The 15,877-nt window shown below is 53.9% G+C and overlaps 2 protein-coding genes across 8 annotated transcripts; one reads left to right on the top strand and one right to left on the bottom strand.

Annotated features, from left to right (window-relative positions):
* Positions 1–6,860: 6,860 nt before the first annotated feature.
* On the bottom strand, positions 6,861–10,099 carry SHBG (sex hormone binding globulin). 2 transcript variants are annotated; one of them, XM_032432010.1, is made up of 8 exons: positions 9,916–10,099; positions 9,679–9,770; positions 9,342–9,531; positions 8,656–8,817; positions 8,272–8,434; positions 8,002–8,138; positions 7,281–7,494; positions 6,861–7,029 (listed from the first exon to the last, which is right to left on the bottom strand). In XM_032432010.1, the coding sequence occupies exons 1-8, from the start codon at positions 10,027–10,029 to the stop codon at positions 6,881–6,883; spliced, it is 1,221 nt and encodes a 406-aa protein (XP_032287901.1). In that variant the 5' UTR covers positions 10,030–10,099; the 3' UTR covers positions 6,861–6,880. The 2 variants fall into 2 exon arrangements, with proteins under 2 accessions (XP_032287901.1, XP_032287902.1); XM_032432011.1 differs by having other exon boundaries at positions 6,881–7,029; positions 9,943–10,036.
* Positions 10,100–11,406: 1,307 nt separating this feature from the next.
* Positions 11,407–14,283, top strand: SAT2 (spermidine/spermine N1-acetyltransferase family member 2). 6 transcript variants are annotated; one of them, XR_004302651.1, is made up of 8 exons: positions 11,407–11,737; positions 11,879–11,930; positions 12,092–12,175; positions 12,267–12,368; positions 12,526–12,566; positions 12,699–13,019; positions 13,474–13,562; positions 13,750–14,283. XR_004302651.1 is itself a non-coding variant. In XM_032431851.1 (6 exons), exons 1-6 carry the CDS (start codon positions 11,672–11,674, stop codon positions 12,864–12,866), a joined length of 513 nt encoding a protein of 170 aa, XP_032287742.1. In that variant the 5' UTR covers positions 11,407–11,671; the 3' UTR covers positions 12,867–13,458. The 6 variants fall into 6 exon arrangements, 4 of the variants coding, with proteins under 4 accessions (XP_032287742.1, XP_032287743.1, XP_032287744.1 ...); XR_004302652.1 differs by lacking the exon at positions 13,474–13,562; XM_032431851.1 differs by lacking the exons at positions 13,474–13,562; positions 13,750–14,283 and having other exon boundaries at positions 12,699–13,458.
* Positions 14,284–15,877: the final 1,594 nt, after the last annotated feature.

The raw sequence follows: 15,877 nt of genomic DNA, 5'->3' as shown, positions 1-15,877 counted from the left end.
TCTCCTGGGGCTCAAGAGACCCACAGACTAGTAGGGGGGTACAGAGCCTCGAGAGACCTCCACTTAAGAATCATTATCTGTTACTTTTCATCTCTCTTCAGATCTTGTCACTTTCCCTTGGAGAAGTGTTTTTTCTCCTTTCAACTATCACCCAATATCCTTGGCTCCCGTCCTCAACAATGCCTATTCTGATTGTCAGCCTCCCCCTCGGATGCTCTCCCCCACCTTCCCCGAGCCTAGCTTCATGAACCCGGGATCTGCTCAAACAAGGTTGGTGCTCAGAATAGCCTTGTGCTTGGGTGAGTGCTCTGCTGTCACTGTCTTGTAACTCTTCATAATTTTATCTTTGAACTTGTAATTTGCAAGTGAAGTCCAATGGGACAATGGAGTGTGCGTGTGAGCAGAGGAGATGCAGGTAACATGCCTTTCGTGAGGCTCCCTGGGTACAGACCCACCGCACACGGGAGCTCAGCGAGATTCAAAGCGAGGACGAGGTAAACGTGTTATGCATACACCTGAACCACTCGGGGTGCTGATCACTGAGAGGCCACACGTTACGTTCGAAGCAGACCTTGCTTGGAATACAGAAAGAAGGCAGTGGGGGCGCCTGGGTGGCTCAGTTAGTTAAGCGACTGCCTTCGGCTCAGGTCATGATCCTGGAGTCCCGGGATCGAGTCCCACATCGGGATCCCTGCTCAGCAGGGAGTCTGCTTCTCCCTCTCCCGCTCCCCCCTCTTGTGCTCTCTCTCTCTCTCACTCTCTCTCAAATAAATAAATAAAATCTTTAAAAAAAAAAAAAAGAAGGCAGTGGTGTTCTAGAAGACATGGGTGACTGAGGCGTCTTACTCTACCCTTTCTCCGTCGTGCAGGCTACTTCCTGACTGAGCCAACCACTTCTGCTAGCAAGGATGACACGGAAGGAAGGGGAGCGCTGAGTTGCCCATAATTCCTTTTCTTCTCAGTTCTTCTGTGCTCATCAGAAAGCTGAAGGTAGAAAAATGGTAGTTTTTCTTTATTTCGAACAACGTTAAATAGCAGAAAGTCCCATGAGAATTCAAGGAAAGAAAGGCAGAAGAAAAGGAAAACATTTTCTCTTTCAGGGCTTGACTGGCCCTTTTCCCCTGCTTTTTGAACAAGGGATCCCACATCTTGGTTGTGCACTGGGTCCTGCAAATTATACAGCTGGCTCTGGAGCAGGCTCTGGATTAATTTTCTCAAGATACAGTTTTAATTAGGCCACTCCTCAGCTCAGAGGTCTTCAATGGCTTCCTGTTAGCTTGCAGGATGGAGTCCTGATTCTTTTGTCTCTCCTTCAGGACATTCCACAATCTAGACCCAGCCTGTGTCCCCAACCTCCTTTCCCACTAGGACCCAACTCGTCTTCCGCTGGAGCTTTGCCGGCCACTCCCAGGACAAACTGTGCTTACTCCTAGCTTCACACCTTTGCCCATTTCATTCCCTCATCCTGGAAGACGGCCCGCCCTTCGGAGTCCAGCCCCAACTCCCATTCATTTATTCAGTGCGTAGGCTAATGAGCAGTTACTTAGAGCCAAGCACTGTTCTGGTCCCTGTGCTACCGGGACTCCCGTTCCAATAAATAATAAAAACCAGCAAACAAATGAAACAATGCATTATAATATTATGCAGGAAAAATAAAACAGCGTGATGTGCCAGAGAGCCCCTGGATGGTCCAGGAGGGCCTTACCAAAGAGCTTAAGGGTCAGTGTGGGACCCGACTAACCCAAAGGAGCCACAGGGACCTGTAGGAGAAGACTCTTCCTTCCAGGAGGAGGAAGATTAGCGCAAAAGCTGGCCTTCAATGAGGGAAGGCAAGATGGGTACAGCCAGAGATCCAAGAGGGAGGCAGGAGCCAAATCATACAGGTCAAAGGGCGTAGTTTGGATTTTAATCCAACGATCACAGAAGCAAGTCTAGGGTTTTTTTGTTTTTTTTTAAAGATTTTATTTATTTATTTGAGAGAGAGAGAGCACATGAGAGGGGGGAGGGTCAGAGGGAGAAACAGACTCCCTGCTGAGCAGAGAGCCTGATGCGGGACTCGATCCTGGGTCTCCAGGATCATGACCTGAGCCAAAGGCAGTCGCTTAACCAACTGAGCCACCCAGGCGCCCAGAAGCAATTCTAGGGTTTTAAGCAGAGGAGTGATGTGATGAGAGTTCATGAAAATCACCATGGCTGCAGCGTGGAGCGTGGACCACGGGAAGCAAGGAGACCCGTGGGGAGGGCTTCGCAGGAAACTGTGCAGGAGATGTGGAAGTTCTAGAGGAGGGGAGCAGGTTTACAGGTGGAGACAAGAGGGAAGGTTCAGGATCTACGGTGGAAGGACCGTCACAGGAACCATGGGGGTGACAGAAAGAGAGGAGTCGAGTCTAATGCCTGGGTTTTTGTCTGGAGTAACTGGGCTGAAAGCTCAGACTTTGAGCATTTTGTGAACAGGCCTTTGTCTTAGACTTCATATATATCATATCCTCCTATATCCAAGCAACCCACGGAGCTATGGAAGATAAAGTCTGGTTGCTGAATTGTGCTTCAACATCGAATGGCTCCTTCTAGAAACCGCAGGGGGGGCACTTGCCCTTTCTTTCATCAGGCAAGGAGCATTGGAATGAGCCAGGCTCCATCCGGAGAGATGAGGCCTGGATGCTACCCTCAACCCACATGGCCTGGTAAACACAGGCCTGGGGAGAGCCTCCAGACCGCTGGCTCAGTCTCCGTCCTATACACGGGCTCCCTCGGAAAAGAATGAATGTCTTCTGTGCGTTTCAGGGTGAGACCGAAGGTATCTGTTGCACCCATGTACGTCTTCTTCTCCTATAGGTGCGGGTCAGCATGAAGGGGGGCGGGAGGGAGCATGCTACCAAATGCAGCATGGGTGTTCACAGGGAAATATGGTAAGGAAGGGGTGGGGGTCAAAGAGCCATTACAAACCGGGGCGCCTGGGTGGCTCAGTTGTTAAGTGTCTGCCTTCGGCTCAGGTCATGATCCCAGCGTCCTGGGATCGAGCCCCGCATCGGGCTCCCTGCTCAGCGGGAAGCCTGCTTCTCCCTCTCTCACTCCCCCTGCTTGTGTTCCCTCTCTCGCTGTGTCTCTCTCTGTCAAATAAATAAATAAAATCCTAAAAAAAAAAAAAAAAAAGAGCCATTACAAACCTCCAGCCCCTTCCTGGAACCCAGCCATCTCCAGAAAGAAGGAAGGGAATAAGGGCTTCCACAGAAATCGGAGGGAGAGATGAACCATGAGAGACTATGGACTCTGAGAAACAGACAGGGTTCTAGAGGGGAGGGGGTGGGGGGTACGGGTTAGCCTGGTGATGGGTATTAAGGAGGGCACGTACTGCATGGAGCACTGGGTGTTATACGAAAACAATGGATCGTGAATCACCGCATCAAAAACTAATGATGTATTGTATGGTGACTAACATAACATAATAAAATTAAATTAAAAGAAAAAAAAAGCCACAGCCGCTCTCCCAAATCCAGAGGCTGTCATGAGGTCTGTGCCCCTTGGTCCTCCTCCCGCTCCCGAAAATCCCAGGGATTTGGCTATCTGGGTTCCCAACAAGATAGGTCTTTGCAGAGACAAGAAGAAAGAAGAGAACTCCAACACACAGATGTGGGGATGGGGGGGTGGAGGGCTATTATTTAATGGGCACAGAGTTTCGGTTTTGCAAGATGAAGAGTTCTGGAGATGGATGGTGGTGGTGATGGTTGCCCCAAACTGAGAAACTCAAACGCCACTGAGCCATAAAAATAGTTAAGATGGTGAAGTTTAGTCAACCAGAGTCAAATTTAAAAAATTTTTTAAAAGATGGTAAATTGTGGGGCGCCTGGGTGGTGCAGTTGGTTGAGGGTCCGACTCTTGGTTTCATCTCAGGTCATGATCTCAGGGTCGTGAGATTGAGCCCCGCATCAGGTTCTGCACTCAGCTCGGAGTCTGCTTGTGTTTCTGTCTTCCTCTGCCCCTCCCCCCTGTAGAGCTATGCGCTCTCTCGCTCGCTCTCTCTCTCAAATAAAATTAATCTTTTTTTTTTAAGATGGTAAATTGTATGTTATGCCACAATTGGGGGAAAAAAAAAAAAAGGAGACAAACACAGATGTTCTGCCACTGACCAGACCAAGCCCGCCGGCTCCTCAGCGGGACCTACAAGGCCTCTTACCACGTGGCCCAAGGAGCCTCCTCAGTCTGCCCTCAGCCCGTCTGAGCCGGCCCCTGCACACCCTTCCTCGTCTTTTATACGGGCAGGCTCAGACTTCTATTCCAAGAACTATGCATGAGGTCAATGATAGCGATGGAAGCAACATCTCTCATATACAGAACACTTCCTATAGGCCAAGCTCAGGGCTAGGAATCTGGTCCACATGATTCATCAAATCTTCACAGCAAGCCTTGGAGTAGAGTAACTTTCCCATTTTGTAGATGGGGAACATGAAAAGTCAAGAGATTTAGGCGTTTGTTCAAGTTCAAACGTCCAGTGGCTCACCTCTTTGATGATCCTTGGTAGAACTCGAAGCCAGTTTCCCTGGCCCTTCATGGGGATCTCTATTCAAGCATTGCCCATGTCTGTCTACCTTTCTCCCAAGACTCTGGGTCTCCAGGACCAGGAGTGAGTCTTACTCATCTTCGGGGTCCCTGTGGACTACCTGACACAGAGCTCGGCGTATGGTCAACAGCCAACATTCGCTGCTTAAAAGAAGGGAAAGGAGAGGGAGGGAGAAGGGGAAGGAGGGAGGGAAGAGAGAGGCAGCACGCAGGGTGGAGTGAGTGGGTGGACCAGGCCTGGAGGCTGCAGGGTATGCTGCCAAGTCCCGGAAAGGTTTGTAGGGGTGTGGGGGAACCCGAGAACACTGGGCAGCCACTGAAGGTGCCCTTGGTGGGGGCCTGGCAGCCTCTGTGTCGAAGCAAAGTCAGTCTTAATGAAAGAGCGTAGACAGCTCTGGACGGTAATCAGGAATCCTGGAATCTAGGGCAGACCGGAGAAAGAGAGGTTGGGGGCGCGGTGTCCTGGACAGGGTGGGGTGCAGGGAGGAGAGAAAAGCCAGGCCCTGGGAGAATCCTCAGGGACAAAAGTTCAGGAGGTTGCTGCTCAGGCCCACCCCTTGATGGGGACCCAGGTGTGTTGAGGGTCCTTTAACCCTCCCCACTGGCTCACACCTGAGCCAGGGACCCATGGGACTGGTTTCTTTTCATTATTCAGGTCTTTGCTCAAGTGACACTGCCTTAGAGAGGCCATCCCTGACCACCCGGCCAATGCATGCCCGTCTACCACTGTCCTCGCTTACGTTACAGGATCTTATTCTCTTTACAGCACTAACCACTATCTGAAATGATCTTGCTTACTTGTTTACGGGCTATCTGCCCCTGCCCCCATACCGTGAGCTCCATAAGAACAGGGATGGTGAGGGCACCTGGGCAGTGCAGTCGGTTTCCTTAAGCCTCCGACTCTTGGTTTTGGCTCAGGTCCATGATCTCAGGGTCGTGGGATCAAGCCCCGCATCGGGCTCCATGCTGAGCATGGAGTCCACTAGGGTTTCTCTCTCCCTTTCCCTCTGCTCCTCCCTGACTCATGCTCATTCTCTCTCTCTCTCTCTCTCTCTCTCTCAAATAGATAAATCTAAGAAAAAAAAAGAGAAAAGTACAGGGCTTGTGTCTTTTTTCATCAATGCATCCTCAGTGCCTAGAACAGTGCCTGGTACACAGTAAGCGCTCAGTAGATATCAGCTGAATGGACATATCCAATGGCTCAAGCAGACCCCCAACATTGCCCAGGGGACCAGAGTTGAATTTGGGCTTCCTGGCCCTGCTCAGGGCTCTCCAGAACACTCCACCTGCTGGGGGCAGCTGTAGACCACCAAAGTCAAGATTAGGAGGGTCCAAGGAGAAGCCTCAGCTTTGTGTCTTCCAGCCCCAGAGACTCTCCTGGAGCCTCCTTACCCTGGGGTCATTTAGGTCCTGGCTGATCCCTGCAGAAGGAGACAGCGGGTCCAATGAGTGACTCACCCTGTTACCAGGGTGACTGGTAGGAAAATCATTTTAAGAAGCCAGGAGGCTGGGATCCCCATGGGTTCTGGAGATGGGGGATGGGTCAACAGCTCTAGAGAGGGATGAGGATTGAGAGGTGGGGACTGAGGGATGGAGCCCCAGGGCTCCCTAGGGGGCTGGGGGTCCGGGCTTGAAGGTTTCCCAGGAAGGTAGGGGCTGAGACAGGAGGGTGCGTACCCTGGGTAGGGGCTGGGGCACCAGGATTCGGCAGAGGTCTGGGGGCTGAGGGCTGAGTCACCATATTCTTTGAAGGCAGAGATATTCCTGAATCTGTCTGTTTTTCCCAGCTGGGACCAGCATAAACCAGCTCTTGTTTAATGAAGTAGAGACGAATTCGTCTGGGAATGCAGCAAGTGGACCAAGACCGGGAGAGATGCAGGCTGCTTCGCCCCAGGCTCCACTCCTTTTTTCTCTCTCCCGGCTGTTTCCACCCCTTTTCCCAGAACCCCTGCCCCGCTGTCTCCATGGCTCTCTCACACCCCCTGCTGCTTCTTCCTTGCACAGCAGTGGCCCATCTCAGGGACCAGAGAATTCCATTGCTTCCCTCCCCTCTGGACTTCTCAGGACCAGCTTCGGGGCAAGAAAGCTGACCTTCCTTTATGGCGCTTATTGGGTTTCCAATCATCCACTTACTTGTGAGTCTTTGCTGGATGCCTGCCTCTCCCAGGGGGACCGTGAGCGCTCAGAGGCCAGGAACCTGGGTCGCTTTTACTCATCAGGACAACCCAGTGCTCAGCAGGGCGCCTGGTACATTGCAGACGCCCAGTGAATACTTGTTGAATAAATGAATGAGCAACGTTCAAGGGGATTCTTAGGTGGGGATTTAATGGGTGGTGCCGGTGCTATTGTTTGGGCCCTGGGGACAGCTGTGAGTCCAGATGTCCTGACTTCTGCTCAGGGCCCGGTCCATGTCCAGCTTCTGGCCTTGTGCCCAAAGGCCATCCAAGCAAAAGGAGGCAGAAGAGGCCTCTCCTAGAGGGAGGGGGCACGGAGGGGGCCTTAGGGCAGCTTGGACCCACAGGCTGCCCCCCACTTTCCCAGCTCTCTGCCTCAAGTTTTTTAAAGCACTTTCTCCCACTGCCCTTTATCCCTTCTCTTCTTGTGGCCTCTCTTCTCCCTTTCCAGAAGTTTCCTTCCCCTAAAACCACACGCTTGCCTTTCTTTTCCTTTCCCTCTAGCTATTTCCAGTGGTGTGCTGAGGAACACGAACGTCCCTGTCTTACCTGGCAGAGCCCCCAGGAAGAGGCGCCCCTGCGGCTGGACCCAGAGCTTGAGGAGGGACGCAAGGTCCGAGTCCAAGGCAGGTAAAGCAAGGATCTCCTTCTTAGACCCCTGGCTCAAGACCACCTCGGATGCAGCCAGCTTCAGCTGAAGAGGGAGTCCCAAGACCAGGGGCAGATCCAGCTCTGGCCCCAACCCAGAGGACAGCACCACCTTCTGCAGAGTGTGCGGAAAAGGGATTGGGGGGGGGGGATGGAAAGAATGAACTGCATCAGCTCCCTGGGGCCCCATCCCTTACTGCCTCAGTGGGGCCTCTGTGCCCTACCTTCTGTCTGCCGACCATTTCGATCACCTAAATGCTGCCTCGATTTCCCTGGCTTGATATTCCATAAAACCACACCTCTCCCAAGTCAATACAATCTAGATAAAAGCCATTTGTAGGGGTGCCTGGCTGGCTGACTTCACAGAGCCTGCGACTCTTGATCTCAGGGTTGTGAGTTGGAGCCCCATGTTGGGTGTAGAGAGTCCTTAAACATAAAATCTAATAAATAAATAAATAAATAAAATGTCATTTGCTTGCTGTGGGCAGCTTCAGGACGCGTCTCTACCCCCCCCCACCTTAAGCTTTCCTAACATTGACAACTTGGAGTGTCCCCCCCCCTCCGCTGCTCCCCCCTCCGCTGCTCCCAGGCTCCACTGAATACAGGAAGCGCCCACTCTTACTTGATCTTGGAGGTGGAGGCTGAGCCGAGAAGGGTTTTCTGGGGTCCCAAGGGCAAGGAGGCGGCCGGAGCCTGCTGCCAGCTGGAGTCCCAGGTCCAGAGAAAACGCCCAGGGCTCAACATGAGGCTGGGGAATGTCTGGGGGAGGGGGGAGAAGTGATCCCCCTGAGGACTCAAGGCTGGGGACTCATGGAGGGAGGCAGCGAGTGCTGGGAGGGAGACCGGGGAAGGCAGACACAGAGCTGGCCGTGCAGGGAAAAACAGCCTTTACCTTGGAGATTGAATTCTGCACGGGTCCCTGGTGGGAAGAACGTCCCAGGTTGGGACTCGACGGCACAGCTTCTGAGGCTGCTAGTAGGAGCAGATCCCGAGGTCTGGGCCTGTGGGTCCAGCCAGTTACCCCGGCGCAGGCAGCCATCCAGGGCAGGGACCAGCTGGAGCCGGTGGAGGGAAGGGAAGACGTGGGGATGTGGCCTTCAAGACATCAGAGCCCCTCCCCACCCTCAGTTTACTCCGCTGTGAGTCACAAGCACTTGGCCTCTCCCACGCAGCTCTCTCTCTCTCTCGCTCAAAGTGTGGCCTTGGACCCCCACGGTCCCCCAGCCAGCCACACTTCAACAGCTTTGGTCGGTCCCCAGCCCTGTGATGTAGTTACCGGCAAACGGAGGCTGGAGACGGGGAACAGGAGTCCCCCCAGCGCAATTCTGACGATGGGCTGGGGTTTGCTGGCCAGGGGCCCAGAGACCTGTCTCAGGCGCAGCACCTCCTCCCTGTCCACATTCAGTAGCAGCGAATCGTCAAGGATCTTCACTTCCACCTGCAGGGAGGAAGGAGCGGAGCCCAATCAGAACCTCTGTGGCCTGCCTCCACCACTTTCTTCTTCAGAAGCGGCCAAGTATAGCAGAAAGAACGTGGACTCGTGGGGCGCCTGTGTGGCTCAGTTGTTAAGCGTCTGCCTTCGGCTCAGGTCGTGATCCCAGGGTCCTGGAATCGAGCCCCACATCGGGCTCTCTGCTCAGCGGGAAGCCTGCTTCTCCCTCTCCCACTCCCCCTGCTTGTGTTCCCTCTCTCACTGTGTCTCTGTCAAATAAATAAATAAAATCTTAAAAAAAAAAAAAAAGAACATAGACTCATGGAGTCAGTTAGCATCCTTGGCTCACTGGGGCCGTGAGCCTCAGAACTCCCATCCGGAAAACCGGGGACAAGCATAGCAACTCCATGGAGGTTTTGTGCAGATTGAATAAGGTGACAGTGGGAAAGGGATGCCTGAAAACTCCTTTCTGTTCCCCTTCCGTGGACCAGCTCGGGACACCCCGCCCCTCGGGCCCAGATCTGGCTTACCTGGTGCCACCTGCCATCGTCCAGCCGGGGCCCCGCGCCCACCGTAAGCTGCGCCAGCTGATTGTGCAGCTGGATCTCAGACCTGCCATCTCGAAGTCCTAGCACAAACCAGTCATCGTCTGGGTTGGTATCGCCATAAAAAATCACTCCCTCTGGATCCCAGGTTCGAAGCTCAAAAGAGGAAGAGCTTCTGGAAGGACAGAAAAGGAAAGACTGTGTATGGGGCATGCCCTCTGGGGGTAAAAGTGGGGTGGGGGAGGCTGGAGGACAGGGAGAAGATCCGAGGGAGGGAAGGTAGGGTCGGGGACTCCGTCAAGGGGCTAGGTCAACCTCATACTTCCTGATCTTGGTGAAGTCAAAAGTCATGATGCTGATAGGCTCTCGTCCTGAGCCATTGCTGAGATGCACAGCAGGGGGGTCCTGGACCCTCTGTCCGCGAGAGAAAACAAACAAGGTAGAGCGAGGATGGACGGAGAGGTGGGGGGGGCGGGGAGGAAAAGAAGGCAGGAGCTGAGCCAAGTGCAGCTCACTTAGTCCCACACGCGGGCTGAGCACCCCATCCCAACAGCCGCACCTGGGTGGAGAGACCATGTCTCGGGGCCTGTCCCTGGTGGCCCGGAGGTGGAAGCAGTAACAACAGCAGTGACAGCCACCGCAGCGATGTGACCAGCGGGCCTCGGCCCTCCATGGTCAGCTGCGGTCCTCTCTGTGGCTCAGAGAGCTCTGGGGAGAATGTGTGGGGGCAGGCAGCCTTTCTGTAGTTGGTGTTGGGTTAAAGGTTGCCCTGGGGGGAAGAAGGGGGGCAGGAGACCGGGCACTGACCCTCTGGCCCCTCTGACCCCTCTGAGGACAACTCGGGGGGAGGGACAGAGTTCCTCCACTACACTCCCCCTGCCAGGAAAGTGTATGAACTCGGACAGGATACCCCACTTCCCCACTCCTCCTCTACAGCCTGACCTGGGTCCTTGAAGCCTTCTGCCCACCTGGGGAGGCTGCCTCTGCGGGCCTGAGGTCCAGAAACAGTCCTGCCTGCACCCCAAGGAGCATCCTCTGTCAGAACTACAGCTGAGGGGCGCTTGGGTGGTTCGGTCGGTGAAGCATCTGCCTTGGGCTCAGGTCATGATCCGGGGGTCCTGGGATCGAGCCCCACCTGCTCAGTGGGGAGCCTGCTGCTCCCTCTCCCTCTGCTCCTCCACCTCTCTCATGCTCCCTCTCTCAAATAAATAAATAAATAAAATCCTAAAAAAAAAAAAAAAAAAAAAAGGAACTACGGCTGAGACCTGCGATACTAAAATATCCGGCTGGGTGAGTCTGGTCAAGTCATTCCACTCACGGTGCTTGTTAGTGTCCTTGTTCATAAAATGTGAAACATAGTACCTACTTCATGGGGTTACTGTAGGGAGGACTCATTGAGATAAGGCAGGCACAGTGCCTGGTGTGGGCTCTGAGCTCTTCCCTCAGTGTTTTCCCAGGCCTCTGAGGCTGGCCTCAGAGGGAGGTTCTGTCCCTGACTGTGATTTAGTGGCTACTAAGAAAAGGCCCGTCCCCCACTCCGAATTATCTCCTCTTCTCCATTTATTTCGGATTTCACCATCTACCAATAGAAATGCATCACCCTCTCCCTGACCCGTTTTGAAATCCCAGTGCGCCGAGAGAAAGGACACCTGGAGCCACTCAAGACCCCCTAGGAGACAGCTCTCGGAGCTGGGGGACTTAGGACTCACCCAGGGTCGCGGGGGCCCTTGGATGGGTGAGCGTGACTGAAGAGTGCAGCGGAAAATCACTGCACCCTTCACTTAGGGAAGGCCGGGGGAGGTGACTTTTGAACTGCGGGGTTTCACCCACAGAGGCTGGGACACCCGGGCGACAACAGCGAGGGAGCGGGCAGTCCAGCCTTGACCCCTTCCCCGGGGGCCCAGTCACGGGGCTGGCGGCGGGGGACAGGGCTAGGGCCTCGGGGCGTGCCTGTTCTGCCAGCTGATTGGCTGGGGGGACGCGTCCCGGGAGGGTGCAGGGGTGCGGCGCCGAGAGGATCCCCCCCCCCCCCGCCACCCCAGGTGCTGAGCATTCCCAGGGCCCCCGGTCGGTGTAGGGGTGCGGCGCCGAGAGGATCCCCCCGGCGCCCCCGGCGCTGAGCACTCCCCCGGCTCCCCCCGGGTGCAGGGGTGCGGCGCCGAGAGCACCCCCCGCACGCCCACCAGCCCCCCGGGCCCCAGCCCGCGGCGCCCCCAGGCTGTCCCGGCCCGGTGCGTAGGCCCTTTCGCAGGCCCCCTGCCGGCAGGACAGGAGGGGAGGGGCCCGGACTTCAGTCCCAGACGGCGGGGATCGAGATGGCCTCCGTGCGGATCCGAGAGGCCGAAGAGGGAGACTGTGGACATATCCTGAGGCTGATTCGGGTGACGCCTGCGGGCCAGGAACCGGGGGCCCCCCGAGGGGGTGCGGGCGGCGCGGCCGGGGGGGGGGGACGGGCGGGGAGTCGGGGCCGCCTCGGGAGGGGTCCCCTGCCCTGATCCGGCCTCTGTCCCCCGCTGCCGTAGGAACTGGCCGAGTACGAGAAACTCTCGGAGCAGGTGCAGATCAGCGAAGAAGGTGGGGGCCCGGCACCCGCGTCCTGGCCCAGGCGGCAGCGGCGGGCGGGGGGGGGGGGCGGCAGAAGGGAGGGATGGGTCCCCAAGGCCCTAGCTCCAGGCCGGGCGGGCGCACACCCAGGCCCTTTCTCTGTCTCTTTGCCACAATCCCCATCTCCGCAGCCCTGAGAGCAGATGGCTTCGGAGGGAACCCTTTCTATCACTGTTTGGTGGCAGAGGTCCTTCCCGCCCCCGGGGAGCCGCAGGGTAAGACCAGCAGGGCCTCGGAGGGTCCCGGTCCCGGCGCTCTCAGAGGTCCCTCCCAGGCGCCCAGTGCCCTCTTCTGTCTCCATCTCAGGGCCCCGTGTGGTGGGTTATGGGCTGTATTACTTCATCTACAGCACGTGGAAGGGGCGCAACGTTTATCTGGAAGACATCTATGTGACGCCGGAATGTAGGGGTACTGGGCTGGGGCCAGGGCGGGAGGAAAGCCACCCAGACCCAACCTCCCTCCCCTGCCCCCTAACCCCAGCCTTATGGCCTCTTCTGAGTCCCTTCAACGGAAATAACCCCTCCTCCCGCCCCCTTTTTGTTTTCTCTCGTTTTCCCCACAACAGGTCAGGGGATTGGCTCCAAAATAATAAAAAAGGTGGCTCAGGTGAGACGAGGGATGGGGCCATGAGTTCGGCCCTGGAAAAGCAAGCGGGTAGGGGCGGCAGAGCAGTGAAATGCAGGGTGAGAAAGCCTTTTCCTTTTTGGAAGGAAAAGTCAGCGATGTCTTCTCCCACAGGTGGCCCTGGATCAGGGCTGTTCCCAGTTCCGCCTTGCAGTCCTGGACTGGAACCAGAGGGCCATGGCCTTGTACAAGGCCCTGGGAGCCCAGGATCTGACTGAAACCGAGGGCTGGCATGCCTTTCGCTTCGAAGGAGAGGCCATGAGGAAGTTGGCGGGAAAGTGAGGCCATTCCTTGGGGATCTCCAGGGTCGACCTCCTTCCCCACCAGCTCAAGCACTCTGCAGAGGCCTCCCTGAAGGAAGAGAGGTTGGGAGTGACTATACCCAAATTAGGAGCAGAGCAGTATCCGGGCGGAGGCCTTTCCTCCTTGTTGAGGGTGAGAAATAAAGGAGAATTACTGTAAGTGCGTGACTCAATAAGCTTCAGCCACCCCGAGACCCTTCTGGAATGTTCTGGTCTCCTGGTGTGTGTGTGGAGAGGGGGATGCTGCTTCAGGGGGTAGAGGTGGGCCCAAGGCGACGTTCACCCTCAGAGGGCCAAGTGTTGGCTCTGATCTGTGAAATATAGAGAAAAGAAGAGCAAGGGGCCAGCTTGGCACATCAGGCTTGTCGGTCCCACTTTGGGACCCAGACAAAGGCCTCCAGTGTCTGGACTGCAAGGTGCAGGACCCCAGGCTGAGGCCGGCCCAGTGGCTCAACCCATGGAGCAGACTGCCACCTGCTGGTGGTGTTTTGGGGATGCAGGGAAGGGACACTTGCCTCAACTTCCAAAAAAAAATCAGCTCACCAGCGCTTTTTCTTTTTCAAAAGTCACAAAGTCCTTATTTTCAGTTCAGCAAAACCAAACAGACCTCTAGGGCCCATGGAGAGAAGGAGGGAGACAAGCTTCTGTCCTACTTTCATAATACCCTATTACACAGGTACTGTGGGTTTCTTGTAGGAAAATTGGAACGTACATATAAAATAAAAATAGAATCCATAGCCTTACCTACGTAAGTGTTGTTAACCCTTTGGTATCAATTCTGCAGATTTTTTTCAGTGTCCGTATATACACATAATTAGTTAAGTGAGTAGAGGTGGGATCATATACCTTTCTTTTTCTTTTAGTGAGCTCTACACCCAATGTGGGGCTCAAACTCATGACCCCGAGATCAAGAGACACATAGTCTACAGCTGTGGAACCAGGCGCCCCGGGATCATATACTTTTTAACAATATATCAGAAACATCTATGTTCCTATGCTATTAAACATGCATCTGTCATCACTTCTGACGGTGGCATATTATTCCTTTTGTTGATGAACCATTGGTTACATGGCCATAATTTAGACACTGAAAGGGGGCAGGCAGGTAATATAAATGTGTACATTGTAAGAAACAGGATCACTAGATTTCTATGGAAATGTAGAGAATTGAAGATCCACCTTAAAATTTAAATTAAAAAAAAAAAAAAAAGATTCGGCCGAACAGAACACATCAGGGGCTCAACTCTTCCTGAGTGGTGCCAATTTGGGGCCCTTAAAACCAATTTAGAGCAAAAGGGCCTTTAGGACAATCTTGATCAAGAGATAATGAAGCTGGTCAACCCCTTCCACAGCTGGGAGCCAGAAAAATCCAGTCTCATGGCCTTGGCTCATCTCAATCTGACAGGGATTTATATCTTTTTTTTTTTTTTTTTTTTTTTTAAAGATTTTATTTATTTGACAGAGAGAGAGACAGCGAGAGAGGGAACACAAGCAGGGGGAGTGTGAGAGGGAGAAGCAGGCTTCCCGCCGAGCAGGGAGCCCAATGCGGGGCTCGATCCCAGGACCCTGGGATCATGACCGGAGCCGAAGGCAGCCGCGTAATGACTGAGCCACCCAGGCGCCCCTAGAATAGAATACTTTAAACTTTAAAACTTCATGCAGAAGAAAAGGGCATAAACTAGGAAGCAATACTGCCAAATTTTATCTTGCCCCATCTTGTTTTGCCTTTGCTTTTCGGAGTTTATGATTTTCACGTTATTCTCTTGCCTGGGCCCCTGTCTTGGCCAATTTTCACGGGATGTCTGCACTCCAGCGTCATTCTGTTCTCAGCCACAGCCTCGCCTTGGGCTCCTGCCCACTCGTCACCTCATTAGCCGCTTACGAGGTGATTCTATCAGATGTTGGGCATGATCTGTATGAGGTGATAAGGACCTGGATTCTGGCCTTGGCAGTGAGAACAAAGGGGAGGGCACTGAGGGGGAGGACTTTTTAAAGGGAACATGGAGGGACACCTGGGTGGCTCAGTCAGTTAAGCATCTGACTCTTGGTTTTGGCTCAGGTCATGATCTCAGGGCCCTGGGATCAAGCCCCGAGTCGGGCTCCGCACTCAGCAAGGAGTCTGCTTGAGATTCTCCCTCGGCCCTCCCCCCAACTCAAGCTCTCTCTCTTAAATAAATAAAATATTTATTATTTTTTAACGTATCTTTTTTTTTAAGATTTTATTTATTTACTTGAGAGTCCACATACGCGCTCATGAGAGAGAGAGAGAGAGAGAGCAAGAGCAGAGGGACGGGCAGAGGCAGAGGGAGAAGCAGACTCCCTGCTGAGCAAGGAGCACAACGCAGGACTCGATCCCAGGACCCCTAGATCATGACCTGAGCCAAAGGCAGACGCTTAACCCACTGAGCCACCCAGGCTCCCCAGTAAATAAAATATTTAAAAATAAATAACAATAAAGGGAGCATAGAGGGGTGCTTGGTTGGCTCAGTGGTGAGCCATATAACTTTCGAGCTCGGGGTTGTGAGTTCCAGACCCACAGTGGGTGTAGGGATTACTTAAAAAAATAAAACCTTAGGGGCGCCTGGGTGGCTCAGTCAGTTAAGTGTCTGTCTTCGGCTCAGGTCATGATCCCAGGGTCCTGGGATCGAGCCCCACATCGGGATCCCTGCTCGGCGGGAAGCCTGCTTCTCCCTCTCCCACTCCCCCTGTTTATGTTCCCTCTCTCGCTGTGTCTCTCTCTGTCAAATACATAAATAAAATCTTTAAAAAAATAAATAAATAAAAATAAAATCTTAAAAAAAAAATAAAGGGAGCAGAGAGAAAGCATAATTAAAACATCTCTCAAATCCGTCCACATCCCTATGTCCCCTTCCTCTATCATCTTTGAAAACGGCCGTAGTCTCTTAACTGACCTCCTCCTGTAGATGCCCCCTTCCCTGAGGTTATCAGTACTTTTTTATCATCGATATACATTATTTTATATAAACAGTC

Source organism: Phoca vitulina, unplaced genomic scaffold (assembly GCF_004348235.1).
Source record: "Phoca vitulina isolate PV1807 unplaced genomic scaffold, GSC_HSeal_1.0 scaffold47, whole genome shotgun sequence".
Classification (NCBI taxonomy): Eukaryota; Metazoa; Chordata; class Mammalia; order Carnivora; family Phocidae; genus Phoca; species Phoca vitulina.
This window is presented reverse-complemented; position numbering and strand designations above follow the sequence as displayed.